The 21,775-nt window shown below is 46.5% G+C and overlaps 1 protein-coding gene across 1 annotated transcript in view; it reads left to right on the top strand.

Moving 5' to 3' along the window:
* LOC119395994 (dipeptidyl peptidase 3) overlaps positions 1–21,775 on the top strand; it is a 101,934-nt gene that overhangs the window by 68,541 nt on the left and 11,618 nt on the right. The window contains exons 15-19 of the mRNA XM_037663021.2: positions 347–541; positions 10,731–10,837; positions 11,511–11,684; positions 15,286–15,410; positions 17,553–17,673. Of these exons, the coding sequence (XP_037518949.1) occupies positions 347–541; positions 10,731–10,837; positions 11,511–11,684; positions 15,286–15,410; positions 17,553–17,673 (722 nt within the window). The remainder of the gene's footprint in view (positions 1–346; positions 542–10,730; positions 10,838–11,510; positions 11,685–15,285; positions 15,411–17,552; positions 17,674–21,775) is intronic.

Genomic DNA, 21,775 nt, shown 5'->3' with positions numbered 1-21,775 from the left:
TTTCTGGTTTCACGTGGGTGGTTGTACGAGACTGGGCTGCTCAGGCTGCTACCTCAGGTTTAATATGTGCCAAAGATGATGCTGTGTCTGTGTATATTTCACGGATGTGGTACATAGCACTGACTACACTTGGAAATTTGTCTCTGAGAAATATTTTTCTTTTTTAAGTTGTGTAGGGGAGAAAGTAACGTTTCAGCATGCCGGAGAACTTGCATCGGTGTTTGAGCTGTGCTAAATTCCTGCATTCGAGCATTAATGGCACATGCGGTGTGAAGTATTCCTTTTCCATTTACTTTTTTGGTGGTTTTGGTTTCTGAGTAATGGGATATTGGTTCACTTCGCGCAGGCTTTGTCGCCATGGTGAACCGGCCGCAGAGCGAGAAGTTTGGCGCGCTGGTAGAAAAGGCCGAGTCGCTGCTGCAGCTGCTGCCATGGTCCAAGAGCTTCGAGAAGGATCGCTTCCTGCGGCCAGACTTCACCTCGCTCGATGTCCTCACCTTCGGCGGGAGCGGCATACCTGCGGGCATCAACATTCCAAATTGTGAGTGCTCTTGCATGTCCTCACACATGTTGCTGCGCTTGATCTTGCGGGCATCACTGTTGTTGGTAATGAAATATCTTGTAGAGCTTTCAAAAGCGGTGCCTTTTGTCATTTAGTGAGCGTTTCAAGGCACCATAAAGAAATTTGTACTGGCCTTGAAACCACCACCTCTTTAATGTACTAATGTACTGGAGTACTAATGTTACTGGAGGGAGACCTGTCATCATGGTCATCCATCTACCCATGCGAGTTAGAAGAAGCTCGTGAATTTGTCCGATCATGTGAATTTATTTGCTAAGCTTCCACATGTGATGTTTGCAAGCAGTCATGTCTTTATAGATGCACAAATGTAATAACTTTCCATTCAAGTTCAGGATTTTTGCAGTTAGACGCACTTATAGTGGAGCACAGGTAAACCTCACACAATCAACGTCCGATTTTTTGGACTTCCGACCGCAAAATCGTCCGACAAAACGAGCAGTCTGAAAAAAACGGATTCATGCTTGTTTATTTCGCTCAAGCGGTCAAATCGCCACAGCAACGTTCGAAACAACTTCAATGCCTGCCAGTACACTTATCAGGCATTTTGGTGCGTGCCCAGGCTCTCGTGAATGCATTCGGTACCTGCCACGAACCCCCGCTTAACTGCGTGCCACCCGCCAATTGCAAATTTGTGTCTCGTGATGAGCGCCGCCGATGCCATTAAAACGTGGAAAAAATTACAGCTCTCTCACATGGAGCGTTTGGAAACGATGATGCAGAACACAAAGGCTGTGGTGGAAGAGCGGATGACTCGCTTTGTTTTCCGCGATGCGCAACTTTATGAAAATATCCGCTGACACGAATCATTTGCAGCTGCGCGAGCCGATCGTTCCTAGTTTTGTGCAGCACGTCGCCAACTAAGCTGACGTACACCTTCACTGCTGGGACGCTTGCTGTACCGCATGCACGCATTTGCTGTGAAAGTGTTCGTTATGCCCACTCCGTTCCTGACTGCACACGGGTGCGGCAATGGCTGGCTGCTTCCGTTCATGAAAGCAGTGCGTCTGTGTGGCGCACTTAGCAGCCTCGCACAAAGAGGCAGCATGAATGGCGGTGCGGCGCTTTTAAAAAGTGTGCTCAACTGTGCTAGGCCACATGCACTACCAAGCAGTTAGCTGAAGACGCTTATCGTAAAGGGTTGACAGCGATGAAGTCGTGCTGGTGTGTTTCCCTCCTGCTACCATCACGCCTCCGTGCATTTCCGCTGCATATTCGTAGACATTGCCGTACTACGCCGCGATAGTAGCTCCTTCGGATTTTTGGTCTGCTTCAACTGATAACACGCATTGCGGCAAAGCTGACTTCCGGACATTCCTACGGCTGCAAACGGATGGGCTCGCGAAATGCTGGTTCGAGCCTACGAGATGATAGTCCGGCAGATGTGGGGGCTTCAATTAATGCCGTTTCGACCTGGACTTTTGTGCAGAAAGTACGAAAAATCGGACGCCGAATAGTTTCCGTGCCCGAAATTTCACTTTCCTATACATTGACGTCTGTGGGGCTTGTGACGGTGCCGCAAGAGCGTCTTAGTTTTCAAGCATGTCCAAAAAATCGGCAGTTGACTGTAACAAAATCCTCGATATAACTATTTCAGTTTTTTACAACTTCATCTCCATAGATGAAAATGTATCTTCAACCTTAGTTTTAGGAAGTGTGTTTCAGTATAACGGAAGTTTCACAGCTGCTGCGGAGGAAGGCCAAGGCACGGAGCAAGAATTCTTGAGGAGGCGAAACTGCGCTCGCTCGGGCGTCCTAATAAAGTCACGAAATCGGGCACAGCGCTCACATGCCCTCTGTCGAGAGAGTCCGCTAGTGAAGAGGGAAAAATGCGCGCGTCCCTCTCACCGCGCTCTCCAACGAAGCTTGTCGGTTCAAGGCCATTCGTCGCCGATTCGCCGTTCGCGCTTTACGCCCGAATGGATGTGTTTTTGTGCGTCCTCGCCAGCTCCATATTTTAACGCGACAGCTTTAAAGAACTCGTTTTGCAGAAATGCCGGTGTCCGTGTCGGTGAGGCTAGCAATTGAGAAGGCCATGTGCATGGGGCCCGATTACGCTATCGCGTTCTACTTTTAAAGGCGAAGTTTAAGCGCACTCCAAGTTTTTTCAGTAAATTAACGAGAAAAATGGCGTCACGTACAGGAAAATTACCAGCGTGATATTTTTTGTACAACGTGAAATATATAATTTTTGATAATGTGAACTGAATGAGTTAGGTATAATTTATTTCAACGAATGATGGGACTTACCCTATATGCCATCAGTTCAGATTTAGGTTGTTGTGGCAGCCGCATTTACATGGGGGCGAAATGCTAAATGCCTGTGTGCTTACATTTAGGTGCACGTTACAAAACCCCAGGTGGTTGAAATTTCACATTGTCTTTTTTTGAGAACAGCAGACAAGTATCTGGGACAGCGCGCAGAAAGATTGAAGGCACGGCGTCTCGTAACAACACTGACCGTTTCGGTTTGTCAAGGAGAACTTTGCCACCAAGCTCGCCATAATACAGTAAAAGCTCGTTAATTCGGATTTCACGGGACCGGAAAAAATGTCCGAATTAACCGAATGCCGAATTAACGAATAAACAGGAAAAACGACATTAAAATTAAGTTGCAGAGGCATACCTTTATTTGCTGAAGTATTTTGTAATGGTCGTCTGCGTTTTCGCGCAGATTCCGGCTGACATTACAATTTTTCTTAACTCTTCCAAACGGCCAACAGCACGCAAACTGTTGCAAGTGCTCAGGCAAACGTCCTCTAATATCAAAAGCGCCTCCGAGACTTCCCGTGAGGTGCGACGATGAGGTCACGACATCATTAATAATTTCTTGATCGGGCAGGAGACCAGTCGTGGCGACAAAATCATCAATCGCGATGTAGTCCTGAAGGGTCATATTGTGGGAAGGACAGCATCGAAGGTCGGACAGTCATCGTCGGTGCACTCGGCTGATAACTCGTCGATGCCATCGTCAGCTACTGCCGCATGCTCGGGCCTCACATGTAAACACGGTCACAACGGGGAAAAATAAGAGAACTCCGCAAGAAGAGACGGTGCCGACACAACACAAGGGAAAATGGCGTCGGAGGCGCATTGGAGCGAAGAAAGAAGACGCCGACGTTCGGTGACGCTGCGATCGCCCCCACTAGTTGATGACGATGGCGATGTCACTCAGGTTTCGGTTTCGCTCCAGTGGTGCCAGCGATGCTTTACCACACTTTTGTGTAGCGGCAGCCGTCACCATTTGTCCGAATTAAGCGGTGCGGAGCCCAATTCTGACGAATTAACGAAGGTTTGCTCCCGTAGATTAACATGCACTTTGGCTGGGACCAATAGAGCCGTCCGAATTATCCGAATTTCCGAATTAACGGGTGTCGAATTAACGAGCTTTTACTGTAGCGCCGCCTGTCTATGTCACTGTCCGAGAATTGTTTCTCGCAAACGTAGTCACGAGGCGTCAGCTGTCGGTCTTTTCTTGGTATGGCGCGAGCCCACGCTTCCAACCTCACTGGGTCACTAAGAACTTCGATGGTAATTACCTTCTCCTTGCAGGACGCGTACCCACTGCTGCAGTTCGGCACGACACATTTCCGCCCCATCCTGAAGAAGCACCGGTCGAAATCTGCAAAGCACTCTCCTTTGTCGCAGCGTGAAAAGCGCGCGCAAAAATCGAGGAGTCGGCGCCACCGGCGCAACACGCGGAAGCCAATGAGAGCGCTAAAGAGAAAGAAACCAGCAAATCGCGAAGGGAAGTTTCCCTCTCAAGGCCACCTACGCATGCGCGCGCACTACATGCGAGCGAGGGGCGTGTGCATGCGGCGGCAGACGCCGTCTGCTCAGGAGCCACTACTAGCAGTTCGTTTCAAGCGCTGTACGGCTTATAATTCTGGCAGTATCGATTAGGAACTGCAGCTAAAATATCTGTCATATATACCGATTGACGTTACAGACAGAAATCTTGGAAATTTTGGAATGTACGAGGTGCTATCACGATTTTTATTCGTCGCGTCCATAGAAAAGCATGTAAAAGATGGCAACAGGCCGAAAGCATCATCTGTCGTGCTTCGGCGTAACCGCATTCCGCCGTGACGCTATCGCACCACCCTGGCGCGCTGCTGCGGCGGAGAGATTCTCCTCCTCAAATACTCCTTTCTCCATGGGCCAAGGTAATAAATTGAAACTTCCGCTGGTGCCAGTGGTCATATGGTTGACTTGCGCACGGTTTTTGTGAATGCATTTTTCAAATTGCGTGCTGCATGAGAAGGAATGCCCTCGTTTATTGCCTATTTCCCTTTAACTGCTTCAAATGCATCCTGCTTGTTCCTTTTGTTTTTTTTCCTTTCATTTGTTTATTTCCCATTTCACTGGAGAGGCATGAAATTCAGGCGATGAGTTTACTATGTAGCAATCTTTCTGTGAGCCACTGTCGTGAATGATGCATTTCAGGAAAAAGTAAAGTGTCTCTTAATGCTTTTACAGTCGATCCCAGATATACCGAACTCGGATATATCGAATTATTGGCTATATCGAACAGTTGAGAAATCCCCTTGATTTTCCCATGCAAAAGTATGGGGCTGGTGCGCAAGTATATCGAACTCCCGCACAGCGAAATATCCGCTATATTGAACACTGCGCCGCGCCGAAGACCTGAAAGTGCATTTTTCTGAACAAATACTGATCATTTTTCGGCCGCGTTCTAACAAGTTCCAATCCCTTGTTGCGCGCAGGTGACGAAAAGGCGGTATTATTCCATTGTGTTGATCTAGTTCGTTGCGCAGCACTTATCACTGCACCGGTATTGGCCGCGAGGCCCACCACTGGAAATGCCGGCGCCGCTGTCGGTGTGACGTGCTTGGTAGGATCACGTGGTCTCAGCGGCCACGTCGACTCCTTGTGCAGTGCTGCCGCATGCTTTGAAAACGAGTTTCAAGTCCCACATGCGCTGCGGTCTGCTCAAATACGGAAGTTTTCTCTCATTTTCTATTCAACTGAAACCATTGTAATAGAGTGGCTGCCTCCGAAGGCGACGAACATGGGGCTCTACCGCTCGGTACCGCAGTGCCGCGCTTACGCAACGGAGCCCAGTGTCAGCCTGCACCGGTAACCGCGGACAAGAAACTGCGTGAAGCATGGGTTGTAAAGCTAAGAACCGGCAAGCAGCCATCGGCTACGAGCCTTGTGTGCAACAAGCACTTCCGTGACGAATACTTTCGCTACTGCGTCAGGCCTGCGATGTTCGGTGAGCAGCAGACAGCGCGCACTGAGATGATGACTCACGCGCGCTTCCCGCTGGCAAATGATGCTTACCGTATAAACGCGTGTAAGGGCCGCACTTTTTTTTCAAGAAATGAGGGCCAATTTTCAAGGTGCGGCCCATACACGCGACATTTTTTTTTTTTAAGTAAAAACGCACCAGTTAGCGAACGAAGAGCGTTTATTGCAGTATACGACATTTCTTGCGACATAGGTGCTCAATCGTCGTCACTCGGCGAGTCCTCAGACCTGGAGTCCGAGATGAGATGGTGTGCTGCGAAGCGCCGTCACCCCACATGCAGTCATCTTCCGTGCCATCCAAGCTGTTAGATATCCCGGCGACTTTAAAACTTCGGGACACAATGTCCGTCGACACCGAGCTCCACGCAGATGGGATCCACCCAAGTACAGTCGCCAAGGCTAGTCCCTTCACACGCAGCATGTCCGTTGTGAGTGCAAGACCATCATTCCGCACTTCAGTCACATAGCGGAGCAAGTCTTCTTCCAAATCGGCAAACTTGCGCTGCTCTCCTCGGAAAGCGTGCTTAGTGCTGTTGGTGTTTCGCAAGGCTTCTTTTTGAGCACACCAACGTCGAACACACTTCTCGTCAACGTCGAATTTTCTGCCGGCGGCACGTTTCCCATGCTCGAGAGCTTACTCGATCGCCTTCAACTTATAGCCAGCAGTGTAGCTATTCAGTACTTGCCCATCTTGCCAAAACGTGAACACCGAGTAGAAAACAAGCTAGCACGAAGGTCATCGAAACTACAGCAAACGGCTGGCTGAACTGCAAAAACCGAACAACGCGAACGCCATGCCAAAGTTGGTGATGCTAATGCCGATATGGATAGCGCCGATTGGGACCATACCGATAGCGCGTTTGTATAGAGATGTGAGAAGCTAAAGATAAAATCCTGCTTTAACCTTTAGTTGGCGGGTCTATGAATACTAATAAAAAGTTAAAATTTTTAGCCCATTTCACGAACATCTTAACACGAATAAAATCCAAAAATATATATCTATATACTCTGGTGACGATGATGATGGTTGCGTTTCCTTGCGCCATCTATCGACTACGCCTAGAAGCCTACGCGCGCGCGCATTTTGAATACGTATTGGTTGAGGAAAGTGTGGGTGCGGCTCTTACGCGGATTTTTTTTTTTAGAATATGCACTTCAAAAGAACGGGGTGCGGCCCTTACACGCGTTTAGATGGTATCTGCCACAGGATGGAACAGGCGCTACCTTTTACCACATGCGATACGATCTCAGAACCCTCCCGTGCGACCTCTTGATCGTCGGCCCCATGCTCGGCGTCCACAAAATCGGCTGCAGATGCGCAAGTCATTGTTAAGATACGTTCAGTCAAAAACTCACAGGATCTCTTATGCACTCATCAAAGATAACTGGAAGGCGAAAGCCATCCTCTTCTTGTCAGTCGATGTATTGATTCTCCCGCGTCCCCCTCCAAGAGCGTTCTGTACCTAACGCAGTTTTACACGGCCTCCGTGACCGATCACAGAGGCAATGCAAAGCGACCATGACGTTGAATACGTCATCATGTGACGTCGCGTTATGTGACGTCACAATGACGCTACATATTTTGGCGATCTGTGACGTCATGATGACGTCATATGATAACGCTATCACGTGACGATTATTTTTTGCATCACTCGTGTTGACACCGCCGACGCGGGACGCCGACGGGCAATCTTCCCGTTTGATGAGGCACCTAGGGCTTTCGACGTTTTGCATTGCCTCTGTGATCGGCCCACTGATCACGGAGGCAACTCAAAGGGACCATGCCGTGTGAATACGTCATCTTGTGACATCACGTTATGTTACATCATGGTGATGTCATAATTAAGTTACAAATTTAGGAGATCTGTGATGTCATGATGACGTCATATGGGGACGTCATCACGTGACGATTATCTTTTGCGTCACCCGTCTTAACGCCGCGACAGTCAATCTTCCCGTTTGAAGAGGATCTGGCTTTCGCCTTCATAAGCTACGCGACGTTTGCTGGTGGACGTACATAGCGAGAGACTCCAATGCTGCGGCTGTGTGCTGCATTTATGTTGGCAATAACATTTTTTCAGTCAAGCTTGCGTTGCCCTGATGCAAACACTATGTGCTAAAAAGCCGAAATTTAATTTGTGCCACTCTCAAAGTGACGTTGGGCCTCTCCAACCCCATGTATTTTCTTGGAGCCTCATTTATTTACGTGGGAAAGATGCCACCCTGTTGGCATTAGACACGACACTGCTGCCAAACTTGCTGGGGTACTCGTCAAATATTTACTATCCTGTTTTGCGGCTGCTGGTTGCTGCAATAACTTCTATTTTATTTACCGCTATTTAAAGTTCACGCGGGTCCTAGTTCACAGGCGACGTTTGCAGAACAAGTCCGGCGAACGTTACTGTATTTTCTTTCTTTTCCTTGGCGTTGCATGCTACTACATGCTCGGTCTCGTAGACTACTTCTCCTTCCACCAGCATTACTGTATTTTCTATCTTTTCCTTGGCGTTGCATGCTACTACATGCTCGGTCTCGTAGACTACTTCTCCTTCCACCAGCAATCTCGAAGTGGTGAAGCTTTGGTCTGTGAATTTGTTGATGACAGAGAGCGGCAAGTTCACTGGAATGCAAATGGAACGATAATTAAGGAGCAATAAAAAAAGGCGTTGCATTTGCTCACGTTTTGTGTGAGCACCAAACGAAACGAATGCACTGAATAAAGAAACAGAAGCAGCAGCATTTGCCCACTGAGAAGGCCGATCAATACGCAGTGCGAGACAACTTGTGAAATGACATTGAAACGTACACGAATTTAGACCGAAAAAAAAAAAAAACCACTGAATCGTCGGGACGGCACATCACAAAGTTGCCATGTGCAACGAAACCGTAGTTGTAACGAAATTGTTTTTGAACTGCTCTGATGGCACCCGCGCAACAGTAGTTGTTTGTGTACTCACAAATTCTCATATTTTGCAGCCTAAAGTTCACAGCGCGGTGCCAAAATGCACTCGTAGCAAAAGCGAAACCATCAGTACTGTCATACATATGCAGACGCTCATACATGCAGAGGCACCGTCAGTCGTCGCGAGCCCGTGCGATCGCTGCCTTGAGGCTTCTTTCTGTTATGCTCCGTTTGGTTATACAAGCAGTCTACTCTAATGAAATATTTCACATACTTTGCACTCAGCGAGTGACTACCTTTCACGCAAGAAGCCGGTTCAGGGGTCTCCAACGCGTTGACCGCGTGAAGCGGGTGCTCGGTTTTCTGCAAAGAGACAGTGACTGTAGACTATCTTGTGCTTTCAGTTCGTCGAAAATGATTATTTTGACAGTAAAGAACACAGTTCCTTTCTAAGTGCTTACAGAAATGCCCTGGAGGGCTTCCGCGAGGCGTTTTTGTAGAGCGCCGACAGCAAAACCTATGGGGAGCGCGCCGGCGGTATCCTACCTAGCACGCAATCGAGGCGCGTCCGATAGAGGGCGACTCCGTAACTCCTCACCGCCAATATTTGATGCGCGATCCGCAGGTTTTAACTCGCAGGCATAGTGTTTTTCAAAATGAGAATGCGAAGTGACTCGGCAGCCTCGTAATGTTTGCATCCCCTTCCTTATTTGTTCGCGCAGAAAGGAATGCAGGCCCGAAAAGCATGGCCTTCGAGATATGCAATCTCATGACGTATTTTTGGTGTTTTCGGTTTTAAAGCGCACATCTCAGAGGCTACGCTTTCTTTCGCATTTCTTACCAAAGCAGCGGCTGCCTTTTGCAAAGCCGCAAGTGTCGTCGCTATAGCCAACACGTCGACGGTGGAGAAATATTTCTTTGTGCAGCGTTGTTGTTGTCTCTTGCGGCATGTGGACTTGTGTACTTCTCGCTTCGTTCTTGATAAATCGTCATTTGGGAGTCGAACGTAACATTGTCCCACTCGTAGCGTTAAAAATGATGACCGGTGCTTGGAGCGACGTCAAGTAAAGCACAGTCGTGCACCGTTTCCTTGTGGGCCTTGGTGCCAGGTGATGACTTTGGGTGTGTCATGACCGCTGGCTCCAGCGTACGGTGCGTCAGTGAATTTTGCGACAATCGGACGGGAGCACAGCGAGCGACTTCATCGGTGCAGATAACGACGTAGCTGTTTCTGACTGCATCGATGCCGAGACCATAGCTGATGTTGCCGGTGCTGCGGAAATGGACCCGTGGGGTTTGAAGATGCCAATGCCGCCGCTGCCACTGCTAAACCCTTTACCGTGCTACAGAGCTTGCATCGGCGTTCAGCGTCAATCACTGCTGTGTTGGCCGAAGGTGCTGAATTTGCCTATTTGGAAAGCGTCAATGATATTAACAGTGACTTGATGAATTCACAGCGCGCAAGAAGCAAGACAAGTTTGCGGACTACTTTCATGCGAAATAAAGTGTGGTAACTTGCAAAAGAAGAAGTTGTTGTCACCTTGTTCTTTAGCATATGTGAGCAAATCATAATGTTTGCGCTTTTTACGATTTCAGAAAACTGTGTTGAAGCCTGCAGTGCTTTAATTTAAGCCTTAAATACGCATATTTTGCATTTCGAATTCTCAATATAACGAAATATTTCGCGGCCCTCTTCGAGTTCGATATATCCGGGATCGACTACTGCTCTGCTTAGTAGATGCCTTAACTTTTGCTTTAAAATACCCTGTAGATACAGCCCCCTATCATCCATACAATTTATTGGCACCATCTTGAGGCTTAGCACTAAAAAACTACGCAGGATGGCAATAGACATGAGTACACAATCAACTAGCCCACCAGTCTTTTTTGTCAAACGTATTCGCAACCTGAGAGTTGAGTATATTATTTTATCGTATTGACAATCTGAAACTGGATGTCTCGTTTACCTTCTAGATGACGAAATTCGGCAGAATGAGGGTTTCAAGAATGTTTCGCTGGGTAATGTCATCAACGCCGACGACAAGTCCTCCAAGGCAAACTTTATGACAGCCAATGATAACGTAAGTACTGTGCCTTTATGACTATTAACAACCTGTGCATATGAATTCGATGCTCGAACAAAGATGGCTACATTACTGTTAAGTCTCAAGGCAGATAATTTTAATCAGTATATTATGGAAAAAAATGTGCAGGTTGGAAGGGAGTAAGTAAGCAAACCACACGAAGCCATCCTGGGGTTGGCGAGAAAATGTGGAATTGATACAGATGCCAGTGTTTGTTAGACGCAACTGTGTGAGGCCAACAGACGTTAAAGCCGAAGAAAACAAGGAAGGCAAAAAAATGCTCCACATTCACTGTGTCGCCATGACAGTGGATGTAGAACATCATTTTTCTAACAGCATCACATTGCACATCAACTTTTCAAGTCTATAGCTTACCAGTAAGTCCTTGCATGCTATACCTAAAGGCACCAAACCTGCTAGAGTCGAGACCTGTGTTATAGAAGTATAAAGTGAACGCAAGAAGGGTAACTTATTGCGGGGCCCATTTTTGTTACATAGGACAGCAAAGCCAAGAAAAACATAGCGGACATAACTTGTAGTTTCTAATTAAAGTGTAGTAATTATGTGATAAAGCAAAGGTGAAGGTGGATGCAAAAACTTGCCACCAGTGGGGACTGAACCCGCGACGTCCACATTAGTTGTTCAAGCTCTATGTGTGTGCCATTCGCAGGAGCTCTTCAACAGGTTGAAAAACCAGGCGTTTGAGGTGCAAGTGGGCCTGCATGAGCTTCTGGGCCATGGCAGTGGCAAGTTGCTGGTGCAGCGCAAGGACGGCACCTTCAACTTCGACCACGAGAACGTCAAGGTGCCCCACGTTGGCTTGGGAGCAGACCCCGAGGCCAAGGTTGGCAGTCTGCAGCTACACTTTCTGCTGACTTCAATTGGGTGCAGTGTATCTTGGAACTGTGGTCCGACACCAGTGTCACACGGCTATGTTTGATCGCGATCGGCCCTGATCCCAGTCGAATTTCTTTATCTTGATCGGCTGCTTTACGCAAGCTGAAGAAGGGACCCAATCACTGTAGCGAAATCCGATCCCGATCGGGCTTAATCCTTATCAGTAGCGCACCGTGTGATACTGGTATAACTAATTTCTTTTGTTTTACATGCCAGAACTACAACATGGTTATGAGGCACACCATAGTGTTATAGTGCAGGCTAAAGGGGGACCACCTAGTGTTCTATAACATTCATCATCATAATCAGCCTGTCTACGCCCACTGCAGGGCAAAGGCCTCTCCCATGTTCCGCCAATCAACCCGCTCCTGTGCTTTCTGCTGCCACGTTATACTTACAAACTTCTCAATCTCATCTACCCACCTAATGTTCTGTCTCCCCCTCATGCGTTTGCCATCTCTTGGAATCCAGTCAGTTACCCTTAATGACCACCGGTTATCCTGCCGACGTGCTACGTTCCCGGCCCATATCCATTTCTTTCCCACTATAACATTCACCTAAATCTTAAGTACAAGGGTGTCCTTACATTTCGCCCCCATTGAAATGCAGTCATCGTGGCTGCGAATTGAACTTGCATCCTTGGGCTTAGCAGCGCGGCAGCTTATGTGCTAAGCTGCCCCGACGGGTAGGAAGGGTAGTCTCTTGTGCACTGGAGTTCTCCGAGAGAGTTCAGGAGGTGAACAAGAGCCCACAGGTCCTAAAATGAGGCCGAGATGTTGGGATGGGGATAAGGACAATTCGTGACAGTTGGTGATGCTTCGCAATAGCCATGCATGTAATACTACTTCTTATAGTTAGGTTAAGTAATAAAGCAAAAAAAAGCAAATAGGCTTAGCGAGAGGTACTAGAATAATTGCTGTAATTATTCATCATTAGCTACCGTTCTCGCATCAAAACCTTCCCGGGGCAGGTCAGAAATACAGTAGAACCTCGTTGATACGTTCCCGCTTAGTACGATTTCCCGGCTCCTACGCTCGAAATTGCGAAAATTAAAAATAGCCGGATACAACTGTGTGTAATACGTTCCGGTTAATACGTTCCCGGAAAATACGATTATTCGGTAGCAACGTTCAGCACCGCGAAAAACTGTGGTCGTATGATACGTTTTGTACTCAGAAACTCTCATTCGGGTGTGCAAAAAGGGCCCTCTCGTGTACTTTTGAAGCGCGAAGTGGCAGACAGCCGCCTCGTGGCGACGGCAGCTTCTCCACAGTGCCTTTCCCCCCTCCGCGCTTTCTCTGCTTCGCTCAATTGTCCCCTCCGTGTCTTGTACGAATTGCTCGATCGCCGCTCTCTGTCAACCACACACCGACCCGAAGGCAGGCGGCGATGCTGGCCGTCAAAATCTTCAAACGGCTTGCCGCGGAAACGCACATGCCGCCGCCGCATCGTCACCGCTGCACAACACGCCGCGACCCGTAACCATAGCAACGCCGCCATTGTGCCTAGTCAATATGGCCTAATTTCCTCCACACTTTTCTCCCGGAGCGCATTCGTTTTTGGCTTGCTCCGCCCGGCGCAATTCAAGTCGACGTTCGTATTTCTCTGGCTGGGCAATTGTGCCTACCAGCGGGTCGTCAGAAGCTGCCAGAAAAGATTTGTTCTGGAAGATATCTGGGAGGTTTCTGGTTATCAGACGACAAAACGAGACGATGTGCGCTCGCCGCCATCTTTCTGAGGACTCGACAGATCGCAGTGCGGGCGCTTGGGGACTTCACCTTCGGTTACCATTACGCCGGGCGTTCTTTTAAAGCCCGTGCCGCCGTGCGAGATGGTGCGATTACGAGTGGCGGCGAACATACCAGCGCATGTCTCAAGTTAAGACAGAACGCGAACTGATCAGCGCAAGTGTGTGACGTAGTATGCGATAGCCGCAAGCAGCTGTCGCTTTCGGGGACGCTTATCACTTTCGCGAGATTTCGCATATCGTGTTGTACCGCGATTGTTACGTGCGCGGCGAAGAGTTGAGCTTGTTAAGCCTTTAGAGGGGCGGCAGTTTTCTTCACGGACGGGGCGAGTCACGCTTGATCTTGCGAATGTACGTGATCGTATCCCAAATGCGTATGCTCGAGAATATCACTTCTGCCCTTCGGCAAACCTAGCCCAACCAACGCTTACGCGGCGCAAAGTTTCGTCTGCTGACACGGCGATAGCGTTTCTTTACGTTTACGCTGGTTGTCCCAGGGTTCGATTTTGCAATATTCGGGTTGTCTCGGGATTTCAATACACGTGACCACGACGTTATTTTCGGTCAGGACCGGAACTAGCTGGCTCACCTACGGCGGCCAGCAAGATGCCAGGAGTTCGAAAATCGAAGAGTCCCTCCATGTTTTTTGAGAAATAAATGTTTTTTGCCCTTGCACCTCAATATGGGCTTGTCAGCCTCAATTTTTACTGGATTCGGATCGTACGTTTTCCCGGATCGTACGTTTATTCTCCGCGTTTTTTCGGAAACGTATCAACGAGGTTCTACTGTACTATGTGATTTTGACTGGAGGGGAAGTTGTTAGGTGCATTCACTGTACCCTCAAGAGTACCTTACGTATTTACTCGAATGTAACGCCAGTTTTTTTTTTTTCCAGATTTTTGCTACCTGAAGTTGACCCTCGTGTTACAGTTAAATACTGAAATTACCTAAATTCAAGTTGTCTAAAAAGTGCAATAATGGACACAATTATTTTATTTTTGTTTTATTTTTTTTCTTCCTGGACTCAATGAAAAATCACCCCTCGTGTTACACTTGTGGTCGCGTTACAATCGAGTAAATACAGTATGTGTCTGGGTGCATGTTCAAATTATCTAGTGCAGGTTAGTTTCAGAATTGAAATAACAAGAGTTTAGGGTCATAGAAATGCATGGATGCCAACTGGAGCTTTCAGTGAAGATCAGATTAACTGCAAGATCGAATTTACTGAAGCCAAATGAATGAAAGACTTATGTTGTCTGATGTGACGTCCATATAGGCAACAAGGCCAGCTTTCTCAGATGGCTGAATTTGGTTTACTTGGTGGCTGTCATATTTCATAGTGGGTGAAACAACTTATTTCTGACCTAGGTGTGTAATATAAGACACAGCACAAAGTTTCACCTTCATTCAATAATTTATTGTTGGCAAGCAACTGCAAGAATATTTGATGGACTTGTACAAAATACCCGACATTCAAGGTGTTACTATATAACGTTGACCACAACGTGGCACTACTTTGCACCCCTTGTGCAATAGCTAGTTGTAGGCTAAATGAAATATTTAATGTTGTCAGACTAAGATTTTTTTCACCAAGCGTATGACGAAATAAAATAAATCGAAAGCTCTCACCTCTATGCAATATTCAACTGATTGCGATCTATTGGTCTGCTAGAGAAAGTTTAGGCCGTGTTGCCCTGCAGCTATAACTGTATGTGGACACGAGAGTTGCCAATAGCAGCAAAGTCTGGCCACGAGTCGGTTTTGCTGACTCATTCCTGCGCCCACCTCTGTGTGACGATAGGTGTCGAGCTGGTACAAGGAAGGCGAGACGTACGACTCGGTCTTTGGGGCCCTGGGTTCGTCCTACGAAGAGTGCCGGGCAGAGTGTGTTGGGCTGTACCTCTGCACTGTGGAAGACGTTCTCAAGTAAGGTGACACCTGCGATTGCTATGATTGTCGTATGCTTCAGCAATGTGAAATGTGAATCTTGCTAGTGGAGCGCTGCTTTTTTTTTTGTCCGCAAGTAGCAAGCAGCAAATTATTTTGTAAATTTTTGGAAGTGAATAGTACCTTTCATTGGTTCTTTTGCCCGCTATCTTGCCGAAGCAAGGAACACTTGCCCTCATGAAACTGTGTCACGGGGTGCATTGTTTCAAAGTGCAAGCTCTTTTTTAGAAGCACGTGGTACTCTCGTGTGTGTGTTTTTTTTTTTTTTTCATGTTGGCGTACGCAAATAGCCTATGCTTTTAAATAGTCGATTGAATGTTCTGCTATTCAGTTTTTGGTTTGGCTCGGATTTTAAAATTTGAAATTTTCGAGGTATTCGAAGCAAATGAATGTATGTATTGTCCTGCATATAACCTGCCCGGAAACACTATGGTTACGACAGCAAGTGAAACACAGAGCATTCATATAAATACAGTAGGCTCTCAGTAAACGGATTTCTTAAACGGAATTGCTGCTTAAATGGAACAACTGCCCCTAATAAGATTGGTTTCATGCTTGAAATATGCACCTCTGTTCATCTCTCAATAAATGGAACTCCTGATAAACGGAACATACTTTCCTAGCGCTTTCAGGTTCCATTTAACAAAAGTGTACTGTAACAACATAACAGATGTTGTAGAACACTACGTTTGCCTAGGATCTAAAATAGCTGCAGTGGTGTGGTAGCTGTAGCAATTGCGCCAAACTGTGCCGAGTGATGAAACCTGCTACAATTTCGGCAAAAAATTTTGTAATTTGCACCAAGCATGTGCCAAGACGTCATTTTTTCGGCCTTTCGAAGAAACACTATACAGCACTTCATATAACTAATTGATTGAACAAACTTTATATGTGCAATGTTTTTTCAAGCAGTCTATTTTGTGTGTATAGTTGGGCACAGCTTAGGAAGACTGGAGAGGTGCAGCCCAGGTGACTGAAGCACAGCAGCTGATTGCCTCTGCAACTAATTAAATATAGTCCCACTTCTGTTCTCGTCCGTGCTTTCCAACGTCAGGGTCACCGTCCCTCCGGCTCATGAAATCAAATTTAGAATGCGAGCTCATCGGTGCAGGCTTGTGTGCATCTGCTGGTGACGTGGCCGCTGCCTTCTAAAGTTGTGCAGGACTATAGAATCAATTTAGAGGTAATTCTAGATGTTAATGGTTCCTGCCGAAAGAGGTTGGGGTGGGTGGGCTGTCGAAATCTCTGACATCATGGGGAGCTGGTGCGGGAACTCCAAGACAGCGTTGCCAGCTGTGTTTTCTTTTTGCACATTTTCTCTCTTACCATGCGTCTTCTTGTGGTTAGAGTGGTTCTTTCAGTATCGTGAACTTGCAACTTACTTATGGAGATAAATGCTTTGTGTCTTTGGTGTCCGTTTAAGCGGGGCCAGTTTTCACTGAATTAGCAGATTGTTCTACAAATTAACATAGACGCACCAGGAAAAAAAGTTGATTGGTCCGTTCTGCTGTCATGTTCCCTGTCATGGCTTCAAAAGGTTCCTTGGTATTGCCGTTGGGCATTAGTACACAGCCGTGCGAGAGCTCGAATTTCTTGCACACTTTGACCAGTCGTGCTACTGTGCTCTCCTCAGTGTGCTTACCAATGAGAGGCAGGACTGTTCTTCAGACCTGTGCTTTTGCTGCTAAAATGTAGAAACCTCAACATAATGAAATTCGCAATAAAACCGAGTTTTTCACTGCAGGTATGACTTCATTACATTGAGGCTTGACTGTACCTGGACTGTTTGCTTAGAAATTATTCTATACATTGGCTTTACTTTCAAATAAAAAGGAAAATAGGTGGGGAGCTAGCTTCACTGTGTTGAGGGAAGCTCATTTCTTTATTATCTGCAGTCACTTTAGGCCGCTTAAGGCTTTTATGCAGATGCAGTGAGTCTTCATTTTTCACTATTTGCAACATAATCTTTACATACGAACATGTAGAGATAGCGAAGCGTGTGTATAATTGCGTCTGTATATGACTAAATGACATTATAAAGTTATTTATATTCAGTTCACATTTGAACATTTTTGTATTGGTAAACAGATATCTATACATAACTGTGCTTGTATTCAACAGGCTGTTTGGCTTTGAGGGTGACCTTGGCCAGGACGTGGCGTACGTCAATTGGCTCACCATGGTGGTCAAGGGAGTCGAGGGAATGCAGACCTACAACCCACACACCAAGTCCTGGCTTCAGGTAAGGAACCAATATGCCAATGCACCAGCAACTAATGGCCTATCTTGTTAATTTCTCTGTGATTGCTGTACAAATTGGCAAGAAAGATTTAAAACATGCTTTCTCTAGGTTAATTTCTGGCTTATGGGTATTTAAAACATGAATGCATAGGTAGCGTTTCATGCACTGTTATCAATAAGGGGAGATGCGGGTCGAAGACACTTTTTTTTTAATATTCAGCCTAGAGCAATGAAACTTCAGGTGTTTGTAGAGATTTTTACGCTGATTTCAAATATGTAATTAGTTTTCTTGTAAGTTGCATACTTTTTGTTGTGCACCATGACAAATGTGTAAAACATAGGCCTTTTACTCCCCCTACTTCGATCCTTAAACTTCTATATACATTTTCACAATTAATGGCTCATATTGTTCAATTTGAACTGTAGAGTGCCGAAAACTATCCAGAAAGTGCATAGAAAATATTTGCTAGACGTGAAAAATTCAAACATGGGAAATCCATCATTACCCAGACCCCGGTAAACGTTTACTTGGAAATTTTTTAATATGCATAAATAATATTGAGATTTGGAGGAGATAACTGCACTCCTCACACCTTAGTGAAAATTTGGGCAAAATTTCATGCAGATCCGAGTACCACAAGTACCGAAAACTAGAGGGGCACGCTCAAAAAGTTGCCAAAAAGTGTGTTTAGAGAAAAATGAATTTTAAAGTTAAAATTGGATGTTTATTTATGAAAGAGGTAACGAAATCCGATCAAAATTGCACACAAAAGAGGTAAATTGTTCTTCTATTAGCCACTGCCACTAAAATGAGCCAGCGCCATAAGTTTCTCCTTCACAGCTCTTCGAGCAGAGTAGCTATTGCGCGAGCTCCTGCTGCCGTAGGTTCTGCTTGCGATCGGTCTGTCACTCGCCGCCCCTACGCTGGCCTCCTCGCTCAAAGCAACTCGCCGCAACGTATACGTCATCGAAATAATACTTTCGGGGCACTCGCTGTTCTCGCATTGTAGTTCCAGAAACGACGCTTTTATGTTTGTAAGCTGGATCTCGGACGCGTATTCTCAAACGATGACACGTTGGACACACTGCACCGATCACGAGGATGTTCAATGCTGTCATGTCAGTGCTCAAGGAAGACTCTTTCTACCGTGATCTTTCTTCGTCGTCGAAGAGTCCGATCTTCTCTTTGAGAGGCACTGACATACTCGAACGCCGCGGCAAACTCATCGGAAGCATCGCTGTCGCCGTCGCTAGGCCTCGTGGCAGCAGACGCACTTGCCGAGTGTTTGGCCTCAATTTGCGCCGGCGTCCTCAAAATTTGTTCACCGAGCGATACTTCACTGGCCGGTGACTGCCCTTGCTACGGTTCTCTTCATCCATGATGAAAATAAATACAGTAAAACCTGGTTATAATGAAGTTGAAGGGGGAGTCGTAATTACTTCGTTATAACCATTAGTCCGTTATAGCCAATATCCATTTCTACCGACAATTAGCACGCAAGAGAGGATGTACTCACCACCGAATGTCACAGCAGCCCGCCACGCAAACGAAAAACTGCCGTCGCACGGAGAAAAACTAGTAAAAGAAAAAAAAGAAAAAATACAGCAAAGAATTCCTACTTTATTCACGCCAAACTCGGCACGCCAGCTGGTGACTCACTTGGCAGAAAAAAAGTCCTTAAAGGGACACTAAAGGCAAATATTAAGTCGACGTTGATTGTTGAAATAGCGGTCCAGAAACCTCGTAGTGCTGCTTTTGTGCCAAGGAAGTGCTTATTTTGAAATAAAATCACGTTTTAGTGGTCCGCATTGCGTTAGCGCGCTTCAAATCTCCCGCCTGAAAATACGACTTTCATACGTCACTGCTGCCGTGCCCAACGTTGCCCGCTTTTACTGCGCGGCCGCCGACACTAGTAGCAGCCGAGCGGAAGTAGCGGGACCCACAGTAGCAACAACGGCGCTGCGGCAAAGACTTGCTCGGATGGGCACATTCAAAGCCTTCACCAAGTTGCGGTTGGTCTCGTAATCCTCAGAAAGAAAGTGCAGCGAGCACACACGCAGAGGTTTTGATTGTTTAGCAAACTGGCGCAATGGCATGGCACTAAGCCAGTTCGAGCGTAAGGGTTCATTCCGCGGCACCCAGTGAAAAGACACACCGGTTTCCTTGCTGCAGCACTGGCGTTGTGCACCATTCGGGCATCCGGCAATATCACACGCATGCGGCATTTTGTCGAAATTTCTGTCAGAGCGACTTTCACGAGCGCGCAAAACACGCACGGCAGTACGCGATCCCGAAACTACCACTGAGACGGGCGAGGCGCAGTTGGCGCAGTTCGGCGAAAACGCAACCTTTGAACCACGCGCGCCGTTCCCCATGGCAACGCCACGGAGGTTTTGTTTTCCGTGAATCAAGCGGAAACGAACAAACAGCATTTTATTACGTCTTTTGATGCTTGGAATGTTCTTTTTTTACTGCTGCTAGCTTGATTACTAGTGATTTATTGTAGGCCGACTTCCATACGTCATCGGGATCACTTCGAAAATGTCCCACTCGTGGCGCTCATCATATGATACATTTAGCCTAATTTCTCGGTAAGTAGGGCACTGCTGTTGATAATATTGCTGTTTTAGAAGTTGTCATACATTGGGCTTTCACTCTGACATAAATTGTTATTTGCCTTTAGTGTCCCTTTAATAGACTTCTGCCGTGTCTTCCTCAAATGGATGATGGCTTTTTCGGCCGCTGCTGCTATGTCGAGTCCGTCCTCATGCTTATTGGAGTTGCATACAAAGGGCTTGCAGATGGCGCCGATTTCTAGAGACAGATTTGTCTGTCAAGTTCGCTTTGCGCACTCATTGAAGGCATAGATGTGATCATTCGGGTGATCATGCGGCTTGCGAGGTGGTGGTCAATTTCTAATTTTCCACATTTGCAACCAGTGTTGCATGATTTGAAGTAGATGTACGTGGGCCCTTTTTTTACTGTCTGATAGCTACGCCTTCCCCCTATGCTTTTGACCAGCTTCTCGCCTGGGCAAACATTTCCATCTCCTTTTTGCTCTCATGAAAACTGCACGACGGAAAGACTGAAAACTAGAGCTGTGCGAATAGCAAAATTTTGGGTGCGAAGCGAATTCGAATAATAAAGATTGAGTGCGAATCGAATCGAATAATTTCGAATAATTTTCGAATATTTCTCAAACATTTTTCGAATAATTCGAAGTGAAATTACAGAAAAAGTTGCAGAGAATCCCTAAGTGTGTTCTTGTGAGATAGCAACATGAAAGTGTTTCTTTTCGCTAGGTTGATGAAGCGCTGGTCGGGTCATATTTCATAGTTGTCTTTCTTATCAAGAGTGAGGCAATGTAGAGGCCGAATTGTATTTATGTACATGATTTGGTGCAACCAAAGTGTTGCCGACAACACTTTACACGTGATAGGCAGAGACGCCATTTTCTCAGCCTCTCCTCCTCTTTCAACTGCTGTGGAAGGCTAACTGATGTGGCGGACAAGGGTGCGCTCCCTTCAAGTCCAGAGTTCCAAATCTGCCTCGTAGACGTCGATATATAAGAACATCTGAAATTTTGGATGCTAAAAAGCTTCGGCGTCCGATTTTTCGGACTTCCTGCCCAAATTTCAGGTCCAAAACAGCATTAAATGAGCCCCCAACTCTGCCACATCTTTCATCTCCATATTAGAACCAGCGTTTTCTTGAGTTAATACATTTGCGACCGTAGCGGAGCTTGAAAGGCAGCTTTGCCGCAATACGGGGGTGTGATGAGGTGAAGCATATTGAAAATCTAGGGACCACTTCCAACCGGACTTTGTCTTTTGGCAAAGTTTGACCGTAACGAAGCTTGAAAGGCAGCTTTGCCGCAATACGAGAGTGTAATGAGGTGAGGCATATTAAAAATCTGAAGAGGCCACTTTCAATCAGACGTTGACTGTACTTGTTTTTGGGAAGTTCAAATAGTTCGAATAGTAAAATTCCAGTGCGAATCGAATCGAATAGCAAACTCTATTCGAAAAATATTCGAAATTTCGAATATTCGCACACCCCTAATTTTCAAGTGTCCCTTCTAACTCTGTGTTTCTTGAGACCA

This window comes from Rhipicephalus sanguineus, chromosome 6, assembly GCF_013339695.2.
Source record: "Rhipicephalus sanguineus isolate Rsan-2018 chromosome 6, BIME_Rsan_1.4, whole genome shotgun sequence".
NCBI lineage: Eukaryota > Metazoa > Arthropoda > Arachnida > Ixodida > Ixodidae > Rhipicephalus > Rhipicephalus sanguineus.
The sequence above is the reverse complement of the archived record's forward strand: the minus strand, read 5'-3'. Positions and strand labels throughout refer to the sequence as shown.